Consider the following 25580-nt stretch of genomic DNA (forward strand, 5'->3'; position numbering starts at 1 on the left):
AAGGACAGAGATACTCACCTTCTTTGGGTTGAGCCATAACTGGAGTCTGAGTTTCCTTTGTATATGTGACGAGTTCGCGAGGAGGAAAGTCAACTTGAGTAATTTTGGCCATTCCAAGTTTAATAGGTCCTCGCCTAAATTAAATACAATTTTTAAATACAATAAACAAACAACTACATCAAACCATACTATTTAAAAAAAATAAGATTCATGTGTATCCAGCATTATAATTTAAATCAGTTACTGTCAATGAATTTTAGATGAACAAATAATTGGCTTGGTCTTGACCAAAGAATTACAAGGTAGCAAAAAAAATATATTATTTCTGAATCATTTAGGGTGTTTACTTTTTTACTTTCAAAAGGGAAATAATTTCAGTTTTTAAGACAAGTGCATTGAGAATAATATAATGAGAGGATAGGAATTTTAGAGTGAATTGTTGACTAAGATGGGGGTAAGGTTGGGATTTTAAGAATTATCCAGGATGTTTTTGAAAATTCAGTTACAGAGATCTCACTCTGACCATGTATAGTTCCACTAATCATTAGAGGACTTGAGTTAAAGACTGAAAATAGATTCCAGTTGAAAGCCTTTTTTTCCTCTTATTTTTTATATTTGGTAGAAACTGAAAACTGCCTTTTCAATTTGGATTGTAAAATGAATTACTTAAAAAATTTCAATTTTTATCCTCTACACGATCAATACTGTCCTTTAAATGAATAGATCTTTTGAATATAATTAAAATACAAAAAAGTAATATCTTTGGTCTATCTTAAAAGATATTCAATGAACAGTACTATGTCTTTCCAAATATCAAGCAGGATACCTAACATACGTATGTCACTAGTAATATAATTTCACCTAACAATTTTTACTTAATAATTAAAACCTTTTTTTTTTTTGGTGGGTTATGGGGAATGAATTCTGGGCCTGAGGGCTGTCCCTGAGCTCTTCAGCTCAAGGCTACTGCCCTACCCCTTGAGCCACAGCTCCACTTCCTGTTTTTTAGTGATTAATTGGAGATAAGCATCTCACATTCTTTAGTGCCTGGGCTGGCTCTGAACCATGATCCTCAACCTCCTGAGTAGCTAGGATTACTTACAGGTGTGAGCTACCACACCTGGCTAATAATTAAAATCTTAATGGGAAAATTTTAGTAAGTTTAAAGGAATAAAGTTTTAACCTTATTATTCTGAATTTCATAATTTGATTTTTAAGATGGCAAACAATATAAAAAGTAAACCACTTAAAAGCATTATCTGGAAAAAAATGCTCAAGCCAAGCCAACAATATTTGGAATACGTTACTAACTTGAATGCATATACAATCTGAAAGTCAAAAACCCTACAATATCGAATAACATGTTCTAAGATTTTATATGAGAAAAAGGGTAAGAAGGTAATAAATACCTCACTTAAGATAATCGGAAGAAAGAGAAGCCTCAGATAGAGAGGTCTTCTGGTTAATGTATAAGAAGCTTACATCTTTTTCTTATATACCTTAATTCAAAGCTTATTTAATCTGCCTACAGTTACAATTTTCAAATTATGGTCATATGTTTAGAACTGTAAATTATCAGGGGAAAAGAGCTATTTAGGTCAGATACAATGACAGCAGCAAACATTTAGAAATTACATTGGAGCCTAGAATAAATGCATCAGGGAGGGAAAGAAGAAGAGAAAAAAGAAGAAAAAGGGAAGGAGGAAAGACAATGAAGGAATGAATAACAATCTAGGGCTATAGTGTAGGGACACAGATGCTCTCAAAACTTTAGACAAATCATTGATTTTTAATAAAGAAAAAGAATACTTGTATCAAGCTATTCAAAGTTATACATGTAGAATATTAGAAAAAACAGGGTGAGTTTTTAGCACATTTTAGAAAAAATTATAAATAAAAATATATAATTAATAAGAATTTGGACATTTAAATTGGCAGACTGTAGTATCTAGAAAAGTATAGAATATTTCTTCCTCAAATGATATAGGATGAGGTGTCACAATAAAATTTAACTCTTGTCCTAATGATATATTATAATATTAGAAACTTAAGCGAAGAAAAATGAGAAGTTTTACAAAGATCAAATTAATTATTTAAAGGGAAGGTAATAAATCTATTCAATACCCCAAATCGGAATCTGAGTGAAGCTGAAGAACTGATGGATCTGTATCCCAATGCAGCGTCCTAAATGGTTGTAGGGCAACCATGAAGCATTAGTAGAAAAGGCCATAAGTTAGTCAAGCAAATACATTCTGTAAATAGCTGAAGCTAAAGTACTGTTCACAATATTAAAAAAATATACATTCAGGTTAGTTTCTTAGAAGAAAACCCAAATACGAAGTATCACTCAATGTGCTAGTGCATGCAATAAGCGTAATATGTTTAAAGATGCAGGAATATAACCTAGATTAGTTAAAAGTACTTTCACATTAAAGGAAACTAATATTAAATAATAATGGACAAGAACAGCTAAGCTGACAATTAAAATAACACCTTATTTATGCACAATAAGAAGCTAGGCTATAAAATAAAGTTTAAGATTCCCAATTGAAAAAAAAATTAGTAAAAGCATCTCGTTAAACATATTCTAATCTTGCCTAAACATCAAGTGTGTATAGGAAATTGTCACACCAGTTAAGGAAATGAGTTACCACATAAGACATTTGGTAAAAAAAACCAAATACTATCCCGCTGGGATACAAAATAGCTAAAGTTTCCAAAATGTGACCCTGCTGTAATTTATGGGTTAAGCACTGCCTTGGGCTTAAATGTCATCTGCATTACAAAACAAATAAAGATTTCTGCCTCTACAAAAAAAGTAAAATTTTCCTAGGAAAAATATTTCATGTTCAACAATTTGCCTAACTTTTGGAGAGTATCAGTTCCAAATAAACATTCTGTAACGATTTAACTACTTAATTGATACATATGTTATATGGTATCTTATCCTCTTAAGGCTAAATTTAGTCATAACTAGAACAAAAGGTACTCTTATCATACTGGCATACTTACAGGTTAGCAATACGGTATAATGCTCATAGTTTCTACCTTAAAAGTTAATATGGTATTTAGCACTATCATTATTATCAAATATATTTCTTAGGTAAGTTATAATGCACAATTTTAGTTGCCACAACATTTTAATATAGCAAATGACTGCTCTACCTTACTGTCTATACAATTTATTAATTAAAAATTAGATGCAATAAAAGAGAAATCCTTCATTATGATAATATAAGGAAAGATCTTGGGAGTTTAAACAGGTTAGTAGGCATGTAATAAAGAGGCCACAGTAAAGATCTGCTTTGCACTAAGCAATGAGCATAAAAAAACTAAGCTTTGTTAAACTAAAAGCAGTTTTATGAGATAGTCTCTAAAGAATGTTCTAATAGCCTTAACATTAAACAAGAGCTCTAGTGTTTTGTTTTGCTTCTGGTTTGCTTGTGCTTCAGCATATGGGCTTGGGATGATGTCCCTGAGCTTTTATTGTCCAAAGCAATAGCACTCTACCACTTGAGCCACAGCTAGCTTCATTTCTGGATTTTTGGTGGTTAACTGGAGGTAAGACTCATAGACTTTCTTGCTTGGGCTGAACAATCATTCTAGGATTACTGGTGTGAGCCAACATTGCCTGGAAAGAATTCTAGTTTTTTTTTTTTTTTAATCAGTAACATAAAGCTTCTTTCTCAGGATGTCATTTTAGCCTACAATCAAGTAAAACTTTACTTTAAAATATAGCCAGCACTAAAACACATTATGCAACATACATGGTTAGATGTATTAAAGATATCTTCAGACATATATTATTCAATATAATCCAAAAGCTATAGAAATAAATTGACCAGATTGAAAAAAGGAAGAATGATGGATTATTCAAAGGAATAAATTTAATCTAATGCCCAAGAGAATTTTGGCATTTAGAAATGGTGGTTAAATAGCAAAGATATGGAACCAACCCAGATGCCCCACAGTTGACGGGTGGATCAACAAGATATGGTATTTATACACAACGGAATTCTATGCTGCTGTCAGAAAGAACAACATCGCCCCATTTGTAAGGCAATGAAAAGACTTAGAAAAAATCATATTAAGTGAAGTAAACCAGACTCAATGGAACATAAGCTCAATTGTTTCCCTCATTTGTCATAATCAGTAGAAACCTTGGGATCTCCTAGCAGAGACTTACAACAGAGCAAAACCTAGATACATAAGGCCATAAAGAATGATGCTAAATGAAAGGACCTCCAGGATATAGAAACAAAAGCCATATAATGAGTGATTGTTGTCCTTAATGTACTATGTTATCTCTCATTTCTTTCGCTGTCCCTTGGTTATCTCATATTGCTACGGTATTTCACCTTGTCATCTGATATAATGTATATATGTTTATTTGGTTATTTGAAATAGGATGGGGGGGCAGAAAACAAAATGAGGGGTAGGGATGTGGGGAGGGAAATAGGGACCAAGACATGAGAAAGGGTATCAATGTTTGTGAAGTAATGCACCTTCTATCTGGTGAATATAATGTAACCCTTCTATTAATTACAATAAAAATACATGGGGGAAAAAAAAGAAATGGTGGTTAAAACAGATTAAGAAGCCGGGTGCCAGTGTCTCACATCTGAAATCCTAGCTACTCAGGAGGCTGAGATCTGAGGATCATGCAGTTCAAAACCATCCCTGTAGGAAAGTCTGTGAGAATCTTATCTCCAATTAACCACCAGAAAACCACAAGTGGCACTGTGGCTCAAGTGGTAGAGCTAGTTTTGAGCTAGAGCTGGCACAGTGCACAGGCCCAGAGTCCAAGCCTCACAAAAAAAAAAAAATCAAAAACCAAAAAACAGATTAAGATAGTGTATTTGTAATGTCAAATCTACCCTTTCTATTCTTTATATGGACAGTGAATGGAGCTGAATGCACAAGGGCATACATCTTATTCATCCTCATCATCATTGTTCTGGAGATTTCTTTTTCTTCCATTTATTCTTTCATTAGCACCATTCTTGCTCAATATAAGTTCATTCTGGTTCATTCCCAGACCTGAGTATTTATTTTTTTAAATATTTTTATTGTAATTAATAAAAGGGTTACATGATATTTGCCACATAGAAGGTGCATTAATTCACATACATTGATACCCTTTCACATGTCTTGGTCCCCATTACCCTCCCCCCACCCCCCCTAAAGACCTGAGTAATTAAACACCTGAGCGTAGTTTTTGGAAATGCATTATTTCACAACCAATATCACCATCTACAACATCAATTATTTCTCCATTATGTACTATGAAGTTTTAATGAAATTCATAGTTTTGTTAAATGTAGATGTAAAATGAAAGTAGTCAATGAAAATTAATATTTCAGAGTCAGTGTACTCAAAATAGATCATATATATTAAGATTGAAAGATGTACAATAACCTCATTTATAAGATTATTTAGAAAAAAATGAATTTTAGAATCTTTCTCTAATAAGAGTTCCCCTAAAATACAAAACTTATCATTTCTCATTTTACAATCTATAATAAAATATCTATACATCAAACCTAAGTTAGGGTCTCTAAATGAAATGGTCTCTAAAGAATGTTCTGCTATAATCCTAGCTACTAAGGAGGCTGAGATCTGAGGATCGCTGTTTGAAGCCAGCTCAGGCACTAAAGACTATGAGACTCCTTTTTTTTTTTAAACATTGGCAATTTAATAAAATTAAAACAATTAATCAAATAATAAAATTAAAATAAAAATTAATCATATTACATTAGGCAGCAACCATTACCAAGGAGGCAGAAAGACTGATTCAGGGTACACAATGGGATCTACCATCTTATGAAAGAAAACACATTCTTCCTAACCCTCACTTATTGGGTCTACTACACTTTAGCCTGGAGAAATTTTCTACTAAACCCACAGGTGCTGGTTTATCCTGCTAACCAGGAGGTATGCCAATTTGAACTGTTTGTAGCTAATTGAGGTGGTGTTAAAGTCAATGAGAGAAATTCTGCTTTTTCTTTTTCCGAAGCATCTGTAGGTAGTTTTGTGTCACATTTTGTATTAATAACAAGTTGTGTATCCATAGAATTCAAAATCAATTTTGGCCTTTTTACAAATGAAACCCACCTCATGCCACTGACATGTTTCTCACAGTACAGTGGATGTCTCCAGATATCAATCTGTCACCATCCCTGACATCACTGGTAACTTTTTTCCCCCAATTTTTGCGTTGTGGCTCAAAGGATAGGGAAGTACCCTTGAGCTGAAGAACTGAGGGACAATGCCTAGGCCCAGGGGTATGGCAGTAGTCTTGAGATGAAGAGCTTAGGGACAGTGGCTAGGCCCATAGTCCAAACCCCACAACTAACTAAACGAAAAAAATAATGTTCTGCTATACCTGGCACATATTAAACAAGAACGGTAGTGTTTGGTTTGTTTGTTTCTCCAAAAGACTGCCATAAGGACTAGTCGACACACTCTATGAAAGCAGGCAGGAATATTTATTTTCTATGATAATTTATATTTGACACAAAGCTGGCAATCTGTTCTATATACAAACAAGAATTTTCTTACCAGTATTTCTCCTGATCAATTTACTATATGCTAAAAGTTCTCTAATAGAGGTTGTCCATGAAACTCAGAAGGATACATTTCTAATTAATATTAATAAGATGCTAAATTTTGTTAAGGAAATTTAACAATGAATTAAAATAATTAGGAACAAGTAGTTTATAAAGTACAGAGTATCTGAAGATAATATGTAATAACAAATAGTAATTTTTAATCTCGTGAAATAACTAAACTTGGGAAATGATTATAACAAACTCTCATTTGTTGTGAAGAAACAAAAAACCCTGCATTTGAAAACGGCATTAGCTTATTAAATATTTACGTTAAATACCCGTACACTTGTATAAAAACACAGAGGTATGAAACAAATAATTTTAAACTTAAAATTGAATTAACTAGTCTTCATAATATATTTTATGTTATGTTGTACGGCTGTATTTTTTTTTTTTTTTTTGAGTCTTGGGGCTTGAACTTGGCCTGGGCGCTGTCCCTGAGCTCTTCAGCTCAAGGCTGCCGCTCTACCCTTGAGCCAAGCCCCACTTCCCATTTTCTAGAGGTTAATTGGAGATAAGAGTCTCAGGTCCTTTTGTGCCTGGGCTGGCTTTGAACCTTGATCGTCAGATCTCAGCCTCCTGAGTAGCTAGGATTACAGGCTTGAGCCACCGGGCCCAGCATGTATGTTTTATTATTATATATTAAATTGCTACTTTATAAGGTATTCTACCAATACTTCCAAGTAGAAAGCTTAAATTTTTCTCAAATGAAAGTATTCATATCATTTACTTCCCAAAACAGTACTGCTAGATTTGCCATTTTTTAGAAAGCACATCTCAAATTCATATTGGCAGGTTTCACGTTTCTTTCCATTGTTAATGAAAACCTATTTGCTTAAAAAAACTGATTACAAGTTTTGACTTTATGGTTCATCCAACTATCTTGCATTTCTTCATACTTTCTCTAGTTTTAGATACTCATTACTTATTTGTTTCTTCAATCGGAAGTGCTTAGTCTTAAGAGATTTTCCTGGAGAGGATATGTAACTTCCTGGCTCAAAATAAGAATACTGAATCAGTTATATATTTTATTTATTTTGCCAGTTCTGGATTTACACTTAGGGCCTGAGTACTGTCCTTGTATTTTCTCAAGGCTAGAATGCTACTACTTGAGCCTCAGCACCACTTCTGGCTTTTTTCTATGTACGTGGTACCGAGGAATCAAACCTTGGTCTTTGTGCATGCTAGGCAAGCACTCTACCACTAGGCCAAACTCCCAGCCCTCAGCTATATATTTTAATTAGCTATATTTACTCTCATTTCAGTTGTCACAAGTAAAAAATGCACTGCTTAGTTAAATATAGAGTTAATGTTTATGTATATGTATGTGCAGGCTTTTATGTTTATACGACATAAAGGAATAAGTAGTAATATTTTTCCCAATATGATCTTTGGAAGAAAGGTGAAATCTCACTAAACTTTTGAAAACCAGGTCTAAATATGTTTGTAGAATCCTAAAACAATCATGAAATATTGTTTCATCAGGAAGATACAAAATTCAACAAAACTTAAGTATTTTTAGTATTTTCTTTGAAATTATCCCTTATTGTTGGTATTTTATGGATTATCATTTTATATCTTAATTAGCAGAATTTCTTAATAGGACAGAATAAGGATGCTTATCTGAACTGTCGAAATTTTGCTATTGAGTGAAGACCAACAAAATGTTTTGTACTATAACCAAGACATTCACATAGTAACCAATATCACATTTGCTTTAACAAAAAATATAAATGCATAATTATCATGAAATCACTTAACTATTCCTAAAGTGTGACAATTAAAATACTATTTCAAAAAATTCCCCTAATTTACAACAGATAATTTCTATGCCATTAGATATTAAAATATGAGAGGACTATATCAATGTAACTATTCAGACTGTCTAGAAAGCAGTGACAATTTTTGGACAAGAGCATATTCTACCATTAAACTATTATAAGAAAATTACCATACCTAGATCCCACAGCGCCATCTCCAGAGTCTTGGCTCCCAGCTTCACTTGGTGTGCTCACCGATTTGGAGGATGGAGACATAGGAGGAGGGACTAAATAGTGAAATAGACAGGTATCCGCTGTTACTACACGGAGAGGTTGCTCAGCTTATGACGTTTCAAAAATAATTTAACATGAAGTAATTAACAGAAAAGGAAAAAACAATGACGAACCAAAAAATGAAAACATATGAATGAAAAGGAACAGTAGAAAGAAAAGGGAAAAGACAAAGTTAACAATGCATGCTAAAGACTCATGCAATTTCTCTGGCAAAATGCATTTAGGCTTTGTATTTTTAAAAGAAAAAAAAGGCAAGACTATGGAAGGATGCATCTTCACCTCACCCATCATCAAATGTGGCCACTAATTTTCAAAGGAAAGCATTCCTTCTCTTTCCAACGTCTAACTTTCAAGATTATGTGATTGTAAGTATTATTTAAAATTGCTGACAAAATTAAAACCTTGAATGCTATTAAACCATTTATTTTGATTTTCCAAGAGTTCAAGTATTGTTTTTGGCTAATGTTTCAGAGATTGATATTGTAATTATTTTATTCCTCTCCCAACACAGAAAAATGAACAATTCAGAGAAATGACTACAGCAAAAGGAATAGCTCCTTTAAAAAGTCCATTAGTTTCCAGCAATTCGGGTGAAAAATGCAAACAGGCCATAAAATAGCATGCCTTCGAGACATGATGCATAACATAAAGTGATGCATGCAAATTAAACAAGGCAAGACTTATGGTAACTTCCTTACCCCAGTATTCAGAAAAAACTGAAGTGTACAGACAAAGGATACAGACACCCAAAATATTCTTAATCCCTTCTTATAGAGAAATACATTTTCACAGTATATAAAACAAATAGCAAATGTGTTCTCCTAAACTGTCAACTTTTAACACTATTTAACAGCAGCTGAACATGCACATATCATGCTATGATACTTGGAAAACTTTTTCATTACCATTACAAGAAGTATAAAAGGATCACCACTGCCATCTTCTGGTTAAATCTGACCATAAATGTTCCCAACCCCAAATTATCTTTCAAAGTAATTTTAATATACTATATATTAAGTGATAAACATATCTTGAGCTGAAAGCCCTTCTCTTTATAGTCTACTTAAGAGAAGGTAAGTTCCTGGTTATGGAATTAAAGAAATACTTATTTAATAAAAGTCTATATTCTTGGGAAAGTCACATTCATTGAACCCTCAAAGCTATTTAAGGGATTAAATATGTATACAGTAAAAACAACTGGTTTATCATCTAACAAAACATACACAATATGATGAATCACATCTTAAACAGATACAAAACTAATTTTTCTGTTTTCTAAACAGCATATCCTATTGGTAACCAATATGATTAAAGGAAGAAAAATATCACTAGAATGTTTGTTTCCTGAGATAATAGAGGTTTATTCTTCCTTAAATTTCAAAGACCAAAGGAAACACAATTAGTGTTTCTAGTGATATAGTCAAATATATCAATTACAATGTCAAGCACAGATAGTTTCATAGTTTCACCTGTGTTTGACACTGCACTAGAAAATGTATGTATAATTCTAAGTAGCTAAAAATAACATAAACATAAAGTAAAAAAATATTACTGACCCCTAACTTCTCACTGGTTATATTTCCTCATCTTTTTGTTCATGAGTCATTGAGTCTTCCCCTAGTTCAAGTCCCAACTGATACAGAAATAAAGAGTAATAGATGCTTGTCTATTGTAAACACAAATACATGTTTATTATAGTGAGGCTCTACAATACTTTCATATTTTGTAAGAAAAAATATATTCTTGTAAATATATATTTTATACATGAGAAAAAAATTTCCTAAGTATACATATTATATTGTATAACTTGGAGAGGTAGGAGAAAAAATAGTAAAAAATGTATTAACAAACTTATTTGTGATGAACCATAGGGTCTTTGTCCAACTTAATATTCCTTTTCCTCTTTTTCATGATTTCACCTATCACTGACTCGACTCAATAAGTTCAATAGTATTTTACTTGGTTAAAACTGTATTTTAAAGTGCTGATGAAAATTCTTCAAAGAAACAAACTAAATAGTAATTACATACACATAGATAGATAATTTAGCCCAGCCAGTCTTGAAATAATTTCAGCAAAAAAAAGGAAGTAAGAGTGCTACCAAATTATCACAGTTTCTTAGTAATTAAGCTAGACATGGTGGCTATGCCTGTAATCTTAGCTATTTAAAGAGGTTAAGATTTTTAAGGCTATCTGGGGCAAAAAATTCACAAAATCCCAACATTAACTAATAAAAATCTGGATAGTGTGTACCTACATGGCAGTACACCTTGTTCCCAACCTAACTAGGAGGACCATAGGCCTAAGCAAAAAGAGAGGGGGGGGGAGATTTTGAAAAATACTGGAAGCAAAAACGATTGGGGGGGTGTGTGTGGCTCAAGTAGTAGAGTACCTTGCTAGCAAGTACAAAGCCCAAAGTTCAAATCCCAACACAAAAACAAAAAAAAAAACCAATTAGATTAAAAAAATCGTTTAACTCATGTGGTCACTGCACCTGACTTTGTTACCCGGTATATTGTATATACATTTATTTTATTTGAAACAGGGAAGGGAAGGGGGGAAAAAGGATGATTGGGAGGGGGTGGGGGGAGGGAACAGGGCACAAAAACATGAGAAGGGGTATCAATGTGCGAGAAGTAATGTACCTACTACCTGACCAATGTAACTGTAACCCATCTATACATTACCCCGACAATAAAACAAAATAAAATCTGGCCGGGAGATTGGCCTAGTGGTTAAAGTGTTTGCCTAGCATGCATGAAGACCCGGGTTCGATTCCTCGGTACCACATACATAGAAAAAAAGCCGGAAGTGGTGCTGAGGCTCAAGTGGTTCTGCTCTAGCCTTGAGAAAGTCCAAGGACAGTGCTCAAGCCCTGAGCCCAAGCCCAGGACTGGCAAAAAAACAAAAAAAAAAACAAAAAACAAAAAAAACAAAATAAAATCTATTCTAAAATTATATTGTGTGTCAGTAGAAAGGACTTATTAAAAACTTGTAGCTATTATCTTGCTACTAACTTCATCTTGCAATAATAAGTGACAAAGAAAAAGAAAATTACTAATTACTATCATTGTAATAGGAAGACTGTTAATGGAAGTAAAAGGGAGTATACATATTATTTGGCAACTCCCACATTTAACCCAATTAGATTTGAAAAAAATCGAAGAATATGGTAATTATTCAATAAAGCAATGAGTGCCACGATAATCTAAATTCAACAAGTCCTAAAAATAAAGCATGTATTCAAAGAGGGAATACAACCTTAGCTCATGGGCTCTAAAATCTAAAACTCACTTCTGGAATTTAAGGATAGTGTATGAGTTTGTTCAGCTTTGAAAATAACATAAGCTATTAATAACTAGCATTTACCAAATATTAGGTTAGTAAGAACAATGACTTACTCAGATTATGTTTACTCCATGGTTCTAGGTTATTAAAAAGTCTAAAATAGGGTTTTAAATGGTACAACATAAAAGAATATAAGTAATTTGAGAGTGTTAATGAATGTATGCCTCTTAGAAACTCATAGCAAAGACAATGCCTACTCCTTCTTTTGAAAACCAAGGAAGAACTGTGATGTAAACTTTAAAAAGGAAATATATCAAAAAAGCCTTCCCTTTCACAGAAATAATAATGAAAGACTGAAACTCTTCAATTCACCAGGACAGAAAGCCAATGAAGAAAGCTTTTCCTGTAAGCTAAGATCTTGGCTTTTTAAGTTTTATATCCTTGAAACAACTAGAATATTCCTAAACTGTAAAGGAATTAGCACCAAGTCTGGGTCTCCACAGAAACTTCTGGGAAAAAGGATCTTGCACAGTTCAATTATTTGTAGCAGGAAAGTCTCTGGCAAGAAGGGGGCTTTTATTAGAATGGCAGAGAGAGCTCATGAACTTGAGTGTAGAGAAATGGAAGGAATAAGCTTCACTGATAACCCAAAGTTCTGAGATCTGGTACTACCATTATGCCCCCTTGTGGATACATGTGCTCTTAGACTGAAACATTTAAATTATTCTTTAATGTATTACTTTTTTCCTTCTGAAAGATAATGCATTAAATATTCACCATTAAATATTTATTTCTCCATTTCCCATTTTATTTTTTTTCTGAAATGAAGATTAAATGTTGAATAGCCTCTTTATTGGACTACAGAGGATTAAGTTTTGAAAAATAAAAAATATATAATTTTATAGGATTAAAATAACACAAAGAGCAAATACTCTTGTCATAGAACAATTTATAAAAATTAACCTATACTTGCTGGTTGCTAGTAGGCTCATGTCTGTGATCCTAACTATTCAGGAGAGATACAAGGATCTCAGTTTGAAGTCAGCCAGGGCAGGAAAGTCCACAAGACTTTTATCTCCAAATAACCACAAAAAGCTGACAAGGAGAGCTGTTGTTCCAGTGGTAGAGTGCCAGTCTTGAGCAAAATAAATTTAGGAACAGTGTCCAGGCCCTGAGTTCAATCAAGCCCTCAGGACTGCCTTCCCTCCTCCTCCTCCTTCTATCCACAACAACAACAACAACAAAATTAAGCTACAGTTGAAAAGCTAACCTGGCAATAATAGAAAGTACTTAATCTAAAACTGTGGTTTAAAAATACTCAAAAGTTGAAAGGAAGTAATAAATTAGACTAACACTTACCTTGACTAAAAGCTTAGCAGATAATAATGTATTATGCTCTAATGATTGATACAGGCTAGGACTACAGATCAGTGAATAATATCTGCTATCCCACTCTCATGAATCTCAGACCAGAAAAGCAAAAAACAGCAAAAATCAAGCAAATGACCTAAAACTAAGAATTTACCAGATTTGAAGGGAAAACAAATATTTTGTGTGAGTGTATGCCAGTCCTAGAGTTTGAATTCATGGCTGTTGATGAGCCTTTTTTCTTTTCTTTTTTCTTTCTTTTCTTTTTTGCTCAGGCAAGCACTCTACAACTTGAGCCATAGCTCCACTTCCAGCTTTTTTGTGGTTAAAGACAAGAGTCTCATGGACTTTCTTGCTCAGGCTGCTTTTGAACCATGATCCTCAGATCTTAGCCTCTTGAGTAGGTAGGATTACAACAGGTGTCAAGTCTTCAGTGACTAGCTAACAGTACTTGAGGTAAAGAAAAATGTGGAGCTAATGTTATTTTGAAAAAGAAAAACAAAGAATGGGGGAGGAGATATTTTCTGTACAGAAAGTATGACAAAATACAAAACTTCAGTAATCTAAGTAACAATGTAGGACAAACTTGGTATGAGTATCAGTGGAGGAATAGATAAGACTACTTAATAAATGGTATTGAAAAACTACCTATGTTATACAGATTTAGAAAAAAAAAGTTTCTAAAAATATAACCCAATTATCTAAAGGGGAAAATCTACAAAACTAATAGAAAAAAATACTGCATCCTTAATGTAGGAATACTTCTTTTTTACAAAAGGAAAAAAATACCAAAAAGAAGAAAATAGTATGAACTGGTATACTTGACCATACCAATGAAACATTTTGTTCAATAAAACTAAAACCAGAGATAACAGGTAATAGATTTGGAGGTGTATTATTATTATTTTTTTAAAACAGGAGTATGTGGGGCTGGGAGTATGGCCTAGTGGCAGAGTGCTTGCCTAACACTCAATTCCTCGGTACCACATACAGAGAAAAAGTCAGATGTGGTGTTGTGGCTCAAGTAGCAGAGCTCTCACTTTACGCAAAAAGTGTCCAAGGACAGTGCCCAGGCCCTGAGTTCAAGCCCCAGGAATGGCAAAACAAAAACAAAACACTATGAAGTTCTCCTAAAATACAAAGCTTGTATATCAGAAGATAAACCGATTATAAATAGGCAAAAATAATAAACTATACAATTCCAGAAAACTTGGGTGGCTAAACTGGTATAGGAATAGGCAGAAAACTTCCTTGTAATCAGACAAATGTGTATTAAAACATTATAGAACTATCAATTTATAAACATGAAATTTTCAAAAATGAGAAAGCTGGTTAATATCCAGTAATAATGTACTTAGGGTAAAATGGCTAATTTTCCTGCACTGGTAATGGGAAGGTAAACTTCTGTACCAAGTCTTGAGAGTAGTATGTAGGATCTCAGTAAGCCTATACAAAAAGACACAGCAGCAAGTCAACTCTTGGGCATTGGTCCCAGAGAAATTCTTCTTACAGTTCTCAAACAAACAAAAAATTACTATGTTCAGTGTTACTTATAAAAGTAAAGCAAAAGAACAGAAGCAGTCTTAGTGCATAGTACCATGGGAATGCAAAAAAAAAAGATACTTGAGGGAATACTATGTATCAGTCACAAAATAAACAGAATGAGTTATACGCTCAATACCACTTATCAATAGCAAAAGTATACATACATAATATGTAAACATTTGGAAGTCAGAACCTAAAAACCTATGTATGTTAAAGATACAAGAGGGGTGCTGTATGGATGAGTATAAATACAATGCAACTGGAGATGGGCAAAGAGGACAAAACATATACATACAAATCCCTAAGGAATGATCTTTGAAGAATCATCAGTGGAAGTGAACTATTAACTAAGAAATATGAATCTGGGAGCTGGTGGCTCACACCAGTAATCCTAGCTATTCAGGAGGCTGAGATCTGAGGACTGAGGTTCAAAGACAGCCCAGGCAAGCAAGTTCTTGAGACATTTTATCTCTAATTAACCACCAGAAAACTGGAAGTGGCACTGTGGCTTAATGGCTAGGGTGGTATCCTTGAGCTAAAGAGCTCAGGGACAAAGCCCAGGCCTTGGGGTAGGGTGGTAGCCTTGAGCAGAAGAGCTCAGGGACATTGCCCAGGGCCCAGAGTTCAAGCCCCACAAGTGACAATAAATTAATTAATTACTTAAATAAATTAAGGTACTTCAGTGCTCAAGAAGAAAAGAAATGCTAGTGGGAAGAAGTAACAACAAAGCAGAGCATAAGAAAAATCTGCTTTTTTCCTCTGGATAACTTTTAGAAATATCTAAAATACAGACAGAGATATGGCAACTACCAACAAACACATAGTAGTTACAATCCTAGGTATATATCTCCTGGACTAAATGAATTAACGTACAAATTAACCCTCAAATTCTATATCCCTAAAAGATCATGGCATACAAAACTCGTTCAATAAATATTTGTTAAAACAAATTACTGATTTAATAAGAAAGGTCAGCTGGTGGTTTGATATATATTAGAAAATATACTTAATCATGCAACTCTTTTAAACTAATAGCACATCTGCAAAGACAATTCCAAATAAATGATTCTTGCAACACAAGGAAATAGACAAAAATCTATCAAGTTAACTCACCTCAGCAATATCTGAGTTGAACAGATAATATGCCTATCTCTCATAAATGGATATACTCTTGTCCTTACCAATGGGGGATTCTGGTGTTAGCCCCATGCTTTGAAGCAATGCTTCAGCTTCTCTTCTCTTTTTTTCAAGATCTGATTCTTCTTGCACAGGAGCAACAGCTTCCTTCTTTTCATCAGTCTAAAAATTTTAAGTCAAAAACTCAAGTATACATACAATGTGAAACATTTCTATTTGTAAAAACTATGCATTTTAAAATAATATAGTAGTTAGTTTTTGACATAGACTAAGTACAAGTTATTCTCATTAGAATTATGATTGTGTGTAATAAAGGAGTTCTCCAAAAAGCTTTTCCAGACATATAAGTGTATAAGTACAGTTAAGTTGGGCCGGGAGTTTGGCCTAGTGATTAAAGTGCTTGCCTAGCATGCATGAAGACCCGGGTTCGATTCCTTGGTACCACATACATAGAAAAAAGCCAGAAGTGGTGCTGAGGCTCAAGTGGTAGAGCTCTAGCCTTGAGAAACTCCAAGGACATTGCTCAGGCCCTGAGCTCAAGACCAGGACTGGCAAAAAAAAAAAAAAAAGTTGTCCAAGTACAGTTAAGTTTTAATTCTCTAGAGAACTACAATTGGAAATTAATGACCATAAACAGAACTATAGAAAGCCTACCTACCTTTAGTGAACAAAAATTTAGATAAAACATGTGTGAAAAGGTCACAAAACCCTTTATTCTTTACCAAAACAAAGTTTAGCTATCAATATCACAACATTGAAAAAATAAAGTAGATTTAAGATAAAATAAATTTTAAGTAAATGGACAATCTGATTTGCTGAAAAAAATGAGTATCTTAAACTCCTATGTAAAAATTTTACCAAATTTTTACAACTTTATATAGAAAATGAGAGAATGCTTATCAAAAGTTCTGGTAGATTAAGATTTTAATTTTTATTGTTTAAAGTATAGGTCTTAGGCTCATACATTTAATCGTAGCTCATACATTCAATCATAAATATTCAGGGGGCTAAGATCTGGGAATTATGGTTTGAAGCCAGTAGCCCAGGTAGACAATCCCAGAAATTATTTTTTTTAGCTCTTGATTTATTTTTTTCTTAATTTTATTGTAATTAATAGAAGGGTTACAGTTATATTTGCCAGATAGAAGGTGTATTACTTTGAGGGGCACTTCACACACATTGATAACCCCTTTCTCATGTTTTTGTCCCCAATTCCCTAACCCTACTCCCTCCCCTCATCTTGTTTTCCCCCCTTTCCTTTCCTATTTCAAATGTATATATAATATACTAGATAACAAAATAATATACTATAGCAATATGAGAATAACCAAGGGACAACAAAAAAGATGAGAAATAACATAATACATTAAGAACAACAATCACACAGTATATAGCTCTTGTTTCCATATCCTGGAGATCCTTTCACTTAGCCTCATCCTATATAATCCCAGAAATTCTTATCTCCAGTTAATGGACAAAAAAGCCAGAAGTGAAAGTATGACTTAAGTGATAGTGCTCCAGCACTGAATGGAAAAGCCAAGAAGGAAAAACAAATCCTAAATTTAAGCCCCAATACCAGCACAGAAACTAACAAAAAATAAAAGACCCTAATAAGTACAGATCTCATTGTACTTAGTTTTCTAACTTTAAAAACAAGATCTTCCTATGTTGCCTAAGCTAGTATCAAATTTCTGAGCTTAAGAGACTTTCCTAGCTAGATGCTAAGTGGCTCACATCTGTGATCTTAGCTACTTAGAAGGCTGTTTCAAGATCTGAGATCTGAGGATCAGAGTTTGAAGGCAGCTCAAGCAAAGAAGTCCTTGAGACTATTTTCTTCAATTAGCCACAAAAAATAAAAAGACCCCCCAAAAAGAGCCTGAGCCTCCACAATAGCTAGGACTATAAACACATTTTACTATACTCAGCTCTAAGGTCTTACTTTACCAACAAAATGGAAGGCTGAGATTGGTTAAAACTAAAATTTTTGTATAGTACCAAATATTTTTGTTATGAAAACTTTTGCCCACTTTTATTTTAGTCGTTTACAGTTTTAGCAAAGACTTTTAGCTAACCTGGACCAAATTTAACACTCAAATCATCTAAAACATCTTAAGTAAATTTGATCTTTCAAGTAAAAGATACATATATTTATCTCCAGTGATGTCAACTACACAATAACTACTCATACACGGAATGAATTTAGCTCATTTTATTACTCCACAGTATCATTGTAACTTATATTCATCAGAAAAGTTCAACAAGATGGCAAATAACTGTAACTAAGCTGACTTCACTGTATACATAACATAGTAGAGTCACAGTTTATTTACTTTACTTTTGCTGTCTAGGGCTTGAACTTAGGGTCTGGGTACTGTCCCTGAGCTTTTTGGCTCAAGGCTTTTTGCTCTCTCTACTACTTGAACCACAGCTCCACTTCTCCTTTTTTTGGTGGTTAATGAACCTTAATAATCTCATGGACCTTACACCTGTAATCCTAGCTACTCAGGAGGCTGAGATCTGAGGATCAAGGTTCAAAGCCAGTCCAGGCACAAAAGGACCTGAGACTCTTATCTCCCATTAACCTCTAGAAAAACGGTAAGTGGGGCTTGGCTTAAGAGTAGGGTGGCAGCCTTGAGCTTAAGACATCAGGGATAACACCCAGGCCCAGGGGTAGGGCAGTAACTGAGCTGAAGAGCTCAGGGACAGTGGCTAGGCCCAGAGTTCAAGCCCCATGACCCGACCCGTCCCCCTCCCCCAAAAAAGAATGTTGTGGACTTTCTTGCCCAGACTAGCTTCAAACTACAATTCCCCACTCAGCTTCCTAAGTAGCTAGGACTACAGGAGTGAGCCACTGGTGCCCAGTTCTAGATTTACAATTTATTATCATTGAATTATCCCTTATAATGTTGTATAAACTTTAAGTTAGATATAAACCACTCAAATAATATCCCTGACAGGTTATTTATGGCTATACTTAGAAAACAAACCAAGCCAGGTACCAGCAGCTTACATCTGTAACTGTAATTATTCAGAGGGCTGCATTCTGGAGAACGAAGGTTTGGAAGAATCCTGGCAGAAAAGTTTGCCAGATTCCATCTCTAATCAGTGAAGCTAGGCTGTAAGAGTGTCTCATATAGGAGAGAATAGCTTGTGAGCAAGAAAGCCCAGCAAGAAATCAAGGCCCTGCAAACCCTAATACTGACAAAAGAGAAGGGGAAGGGGAGAGAGGGAAAAAGGAAAGGAAGGGTACAGGGATATTTGGAACAACTTTGCCAATTTGAATCATGCTCCTACCAATCACCTTTTTAGTTAAATACCTAATGAAAGCTTTAACTCTCATACGATTGTGCATCACAGAAAGGCTCATAATAAAAAAAGCAAGTTCTTTATAAGTCTTCACGGCATCATATCAGTACTATACATAAATTATGTCTTTGACATTTCTGACTTTTTTCTTAAATGTCTTATTTCTATTTGTCTTACCTATTATTTAGGCTATCATGGATATAGATAGATAGAATAATAGTATGGAATTAAAGGCATATTTAGGACAAGCTATCTTACATTAGTCATTTAAAACTTATCTATGGTAAAAATGTAATGAATCTGTTTAAAATTTCCATAGGAATAACTTTATTTCAATACAAGACAAGTAAAATAATTCCAGCATGGAGCCAATATATATCTGTTATATAGGATGGTATGTGATAGCAAGTCCAAATACAGAATAGTTCAATTTTATGGTAGTGTCAAACTTACTCAATGTGTAATATGTCAATGATTCATGATAAAAGAGGTAAATACAAATCCTCTGATCAAATAATTATATATTTCAGTTTGTCATTAATATTATCCACTCTGACAAATTAGCAGATCAGACTAATACAATATTCAGATAAATAAGTAAAGAGTCCAAATTAAGTCACACACCCAATTTTATGAGCAATATATACCTTTTACTGTATATAAGAAATATATTTCATTTCCTTACATAAATCAAACTTCTCTAAGTCAAATCTTAGAAATACATCAAGCTATATGAAACACTTTTACTTAGTAAAAAAAAATCAGATTTTACATTTGCCATTCTCATGTACTTCATTTCTTCAAAGAATCACTTATAGTACTAGGTTTGCAGTAACAAGCATTATATTTTTAACTAGTTTGAAATGATCAGATACAGGTAAAAGTACTTAAAATTAAGATTCACTTATTATATTGAATTTATTTTTAAAAATCAACATACTTCTTTTTTCTTCCTTTCTTCTTCTTTTCTCTTCTTTTCCTCTCTAATTTGGGCCAATCGCTGCTTCTTTCGTTCCAACTCAGCCTTTAATTCACTTTTGTCCGACATGTTTATGATCTTAAGAAACATAATCATTTACAATAATCATTACATTGGCAAAAGCAGCATACTTTAAAAAATTAGTACTTCAACAAAAGAACTATGTAGGGACTAGAGTTGTGGCTCAAGTGGTAAAGTATCTACTTAGCAATAACTGACACCTTGGGTTCAATTCCAATAACAACAAATTAAAAAAAAAACACAAAACTGTTCCAAGGGTCCATGTACTTCAATGCTATCAGGGATACTACCAAAACCTGAATGTATAAACAAATATATGAAGACCTATTACTCAGTTTGAACACAATAGCTAGTACACAGTAAGGTCTTTAATATTTATATGTTCAAATTTCACATAATGTCACAATGTTTTCCTTAATTTAATTATGATCTGTAAATAGTTGTACTTAGGGGTTTCAATTCTACATGTTAATTTACGTGAACAAAACATCTTAATTAGTGTTACCCCTTCCATCATACCCTTTCTGGTCCATCAATCCCAACCTCATCTATTTCATGAGGTTCCCTCGTTCTACATTTTTTTTGGGGGGAAGGGGGGTGGAGGCTGGTCATGGGGCTTGAACTCTGGCCTGGGCACTGACCCTGAGCTCTTCAGCTCAAGGCTACTGCCCTGCCCTTGAGCCACAGCCCCACTTCCGGTTTTCTAGTGATTAATTGGAGAGAAGAGTCCCTCGGCTTTGTATTCCCCCGGCTGGATTTGAACCATGATCCTCATATCTCAGCCTCCTGAGTAGCTAGGGTTACAGGTGTGCGCCACCACACCCAGCTAAGGCACCCGAGATAAGGGCCCAAACTAGAGTTTAAAACAGAAGACATGACTAGACATTACAAAGCTTAAGTCTTAAGATCAAACCCCATTAACAGAGTTTTGCATTCAGTCCTAGAAACCAGCAAAAGAAAATTCCTATAAACTCTAAAAGTGCCATGTCATGTTGATATGAAAAAGAAGTAAAAGACAAGCTATCATCATTAATAATCAAGCAAAATGATTTGTATTTTTCCACAACATATTGCCTAACTTTTTATTGCACTTTCAGTGCAATTATTTGTAAATACATTTGAAATGTTACATATTAGATTGCAATTTGTTTGAAATTAGGGACTATATTTTAGTCATTTTTGTCACTTTCAGAGTATCCACCAAAGTGATCTTAAAAGTGATACTGGCTAAATGAAATCATGGGTAAGGTAGAGAGAGCTACAGAGGACAAAAGTACAATTACATAAGCACGATTTCATCTTCTGCTGTAGGAAGCACTAATAAACTAGGATTTTTCTGTGAGTGGGAGAAGGGGTGTCCTGGGGCTTTAATTCAGGGCCTATGCACTGTCCCTGAGCTCTTTTAATAGGCTTTTTTTTTTTTTTTTGTAGGATGTGGGGCTTGAACTCTGGGCCTGGGTGCTGTCCCTGAACTCTTCAGTTCAAGGGTATCGCCCTACCCCTGGAACTACAGTGCCACTTCCAATCTTTTGCTCAAGGATAACACTGTACCACTTTGAGCCACAGCTTCACGTCCAGTTTTTGAGTAGTTACTTCGAAATTAATTGGATTCTCGCGGTAGTTTTCTAGCTTTGAACCGCAATCCTCAGATCTCTGCCTCCAGAGAAGCTAGGATTATAGGCAAACCACTGGTGCCTGGCTAAGTTAGGATTTTTCTGAACTGGAGAAAGTAATTTAGGGGATGAGTATAATAAATGAGGATCCTGAAATCTGCAACCTTCTCTACAGTACTGGCTTAAGATGGAGTGATCAATCCCTGTCCACGTTTTAAGTATTAAATACTTCAGTTCAAGAAAACTAGAAGAACAGTTTCTGGAAAATTGTATTTAACAGCAGAAATTACAAGCACAACTATTCAATCAAAATTAAGGCTTAAAAAGAGAAAACCATTTACACAGTCGCATCATATACCCAGTTACCTAATCCACGCCCCCATTCCCTAACTTTGGACTTATTTGATCAAAGAAGTTTTCAAATCAGAGCTAGGAGAACAGAAAGACTACTTTAATAGGAAATTTTCAGCCACCCCAAGTCTTGACTTAGTTCTAGCTGTGTGAATGACTCTTGTAATTACCTTTAAGAGGAGGCAAAGGGTTGGTCTTCAAGACAGTGGAACAATTTAAATTGCAACCAGACAAAAGGCATAAAGGAGAAACTACCTCATTGTTGGAAAGCTTAGTAGAAGCACAATTAAACATGTTAAAATGGCTTTGACACGTAAGTGTTGAGATCTATCTTTTGTACATGGAAAACCAAAGGGGCTGATTAGATTGTGTTGCCAAAAGATATTACTGTTTGCCAGGTTTCTCATCAACAATTTCCTTGCACACACTTTCTGTCATCAACAAAACAACGTAATAAGGGAAAAGAAAAAGAGAAAACCACATGCTATAAATAGTGCAATAATCCATAAAGACTGATATGCCAGTTGAACTTCCAAGAGCACAAAACCAGTTGACAGGGGACATCCCTCCACCAAGAATAATAATAAAAAAAAGACTGCAAGAGAAAGTGTTTCCGACTCCTCCCTATCGACACTAAGCTTCACACTCAGTACCGTAGAGAACTCCCATACTGTCAACAGATCGGGTCATACACCAAGGAATTCTCAGTCTAACACAAAGTTTGTGGGATGAAAGCACAGCGGCCCGGCCTTGCCATCCACCTTCAAGGACTCTGCTCTTTAAAACGCTGGGGGAAAGAAACTCCAGAGTGTCGTGCCAGGAGCTCTTCTCGCTGGGCGAAGGGAAATACGACCACCTCGAGGAGTAAGGACCTTCATTTGTAAAACTGGAACGAGACACCCGAAAGGAAGGACGTTCCTCCTGGGGCTCGGCGCCGGCAGGGCGCGGTCCAGGCCAGGGCGTCGGGGCAGGGCCGGGCGGGGATCTCCAAGCCGGGCCCGGGGCCGCCGGGGCCGCCACCGGGGTCCGGAGGACGGGAGTGGCCGGCGGGCCACCCCCGCCTGCTGCCCCAAGTCCCCACGGCCCGCCCGCCGGCTTCCCCGGCCTCTCCTTCCGAAGCAGGCCGGCCGGCCGGCCTCCTACCCCCGGCCGCTCCGAGTCACCACGCCCGGCGGCTCCCCGGGCCTCTCCTTCCGCCGCCGGCGCCGACTGTCAGCCCCGACGGCGCAGCGCCCCACGAGAGCCCACGAGGGGCACGGAGGCCTCGGAGCCTCGGGAAGGAACGGTCGACCCACCTGTCAGGTGGCTGGGTGGGGAGTGTCCTCACGCCGGCAGTTTCCCAGTACCGCGCCCCGTCGGAGCCCCAATTCCAACTCTCGCCACCCCCGGCTCGGCGGCTACCACAGCACACAAAGAGGGATGGGCGGCGGCCGCTACGGCGAGAGCGGAGGGACAAACGATTTCACCACGACGAGGTCGCGCTCAGAAATGAGAATTCGTGGAGCTTCTCCCTGGGTGACCTTTACTAAGCAGAGGTTGACGAGGGGCTGGGGGATGAGGGAAAATCCCACCTATTACGGAGTCTTAGCCAAAAGCTGGAAAACGACGCCTTATACCCCGAGCCAGAGCTGAGCGCGTAACCACAGCCCTCCCCTTCATTTAACCTGCGTTCGTACGGAAAGAACTACAAGCCCCAGCACCGAGGCAAACCCTGCGCTCAGCAATGCACTCTGGGAGTTGTGGTCACTGCTTTTCGCAAGATATGCTGGGATGTGTAGTGTATACTCGTCTAGCGTTTCCACCGTGAGGCCTTCAAGGTTTCAGTGCGAAGCTTCCAGCCTTTTTCTTTATTGTATTCTTGTCCATTGGACAGTGTTCACATTGTATGTGTTTTTATTTTACAACGTTTGGTCCAACATTGGATGAATTTTAAGGAGAAATATCTTCTGGGATGACTCTGGGTACTGGGGAGGGGAGCTTACTGAGGGATATGATGGCATCAGAGGCAAAATCTAAATTAAAATGCTTTCATTGATATGGTAAATATTCTCTAAATTATTTTGTTGCAGTATGTGGCATTTTGGCTTTCCCTCAAAAGAGTTTTAGTAAGAGTCATTTTACTGCTGTTGGATTTGAACAAAGCAAGAATGATTTCCACACTTAGCTGGATGCCATGGCTCATTCCAGAAATCCTGCCTCCTCAGGAGGCTGAGATCTGAGGATCACAGTTTGAAGCCAGTCCATGCGGGAAAACCTGTGTGACTCATCTCTAATTAAACATCAGAAAGCCTTGACGTGGCTTGACACACATGGTTTGAAGCTTACTTAAATAACTTGAAGCATTATTTGCAAAAATTAAAACACCAAATGAGCACCTTTCTTATAGTCTAGAAAATTGACATGAAGCACATTGCCCAAGATTTGGATTAAACTAGTCCTTGGGTTTGTGATCTTTCCCTTATCTTTCTCTGCCTATGTATCAAATAAATACCTCAGAAATTAATTTGAGAATGAAAGCAAATTTTCATCCATAACCTAAAGTTTCAAAGAGTTTTGTTACTGGATAAATTTTGTTTTCTTTTTTCTTGATATCTAGATTTTATTTATTCACTTGAAAAATTGTTATTAACAATGGCACCAATGACTCACACCTGTATTTCTAGCTATACAGGATGCTGAGATCTGAGAATCCTGATTTATAGCCAGCACAGGTAGGGAAGTCCATGAAAGTCTTATTTCCACCCAAAAGCCAGAAGTGGAGCTATGGCTCAAGTGGTAGAGTGCTAGCTTTGAGCACAAAATACAAAAGCTCAGGGAAGGAGCCAGGAGTTTGGCCTAGTGGTACAGTGCTTGCCTAGCATGCACGAAGACCCAGGTTGGATTCCTCGGTGCCACATACATAGAAAACAGCTGGAAGTGGTGCTGTGGCTCAAGTGGTAGAGTTCTAGCCTTGAGAAAAGTCCAAGGATAGTGCTCAGGTCCTGAGTTCAAACCCCACAACTGGCAAAACAAAACAAAACAAAAAAGCTCAGGGACAGAGTGCAGGATCTGAGTTCAAGCTCCAGGACCCCCCTCCCCCACCACACAACCCACAATATTAGTTGCTCAAAATGTGCCAGGAATGGTGGTACATATTGTATATAAGAGCTTCCTCAAGGGACAAAGATAGGATTTTCAGTTCAACTAAATAATATGGTAAGATTAAGTAAGGAAGCAATAGGAAGGGAAAACTTAAGGTAGGAGGTAACCTCTGAACTGATTCTTAAATTCTAGAAAGTTGAGTAGAAGTTAACCAGACAAGAAAGAT

At 35.9% G+C, this 25580-nt stretch overlaps 1 protein-coding gene across 7 annotated transcripts in view; it reads right to left on the reverse strand.

The window, feature by feature from the left end:
• Positions 1-23930, reverse strand: part of Dync1i2 (dynein cytoplasmic 1 intermediate chain 2) — a 51010-nt gene extending 27080 nt beyond the window's left edge. For 2 of the 7 annotated variants that reach the window (XM_090342643.1, XM_090342639.1), the window contains exons 1-6: positions 23569-23838; positions 20250-20366; positions 16048-16165; positions 8568-8658; positions 2125-2184; positions 19-134 (exon numbers count right to left, since the gene is read on the reverse strand). In XM_090342643.1, coding sequence (XP_090198769.1) covers positions 19-134; positions 2125-2184; positions 8568-8658; positions 16048-16165; positions 20250-20357 — 493 coding nt within the window. In that variant the 5' untranslated portion in view covers positions 20358-20366; positions 23569-23838. The other 5 variants (XM_090342646.1, XM_090342645.1, XM_090342642.1 and 2 more) reach the window with 4 other exon arrangements.
• Between the last annotated feature and the right edge of the window lie 1650 nt (positions 23931-25580).

The sequence above is a fragment of the Megascapheus bottae genome, chromosome 12 (genome assembly GCF_031878675.1).
Source record: "Megascapheus bottae isolate mThoBot1 chromosome 12, mThoBot2.hap1, whole genome shotgun sequence".
Taxonomy (NCBI): Eukaryota; Metazoa; Chordata; class Mammalia; order Rodentia; family Geomyidae; genus Megascapheus; species Megascapheus bottae.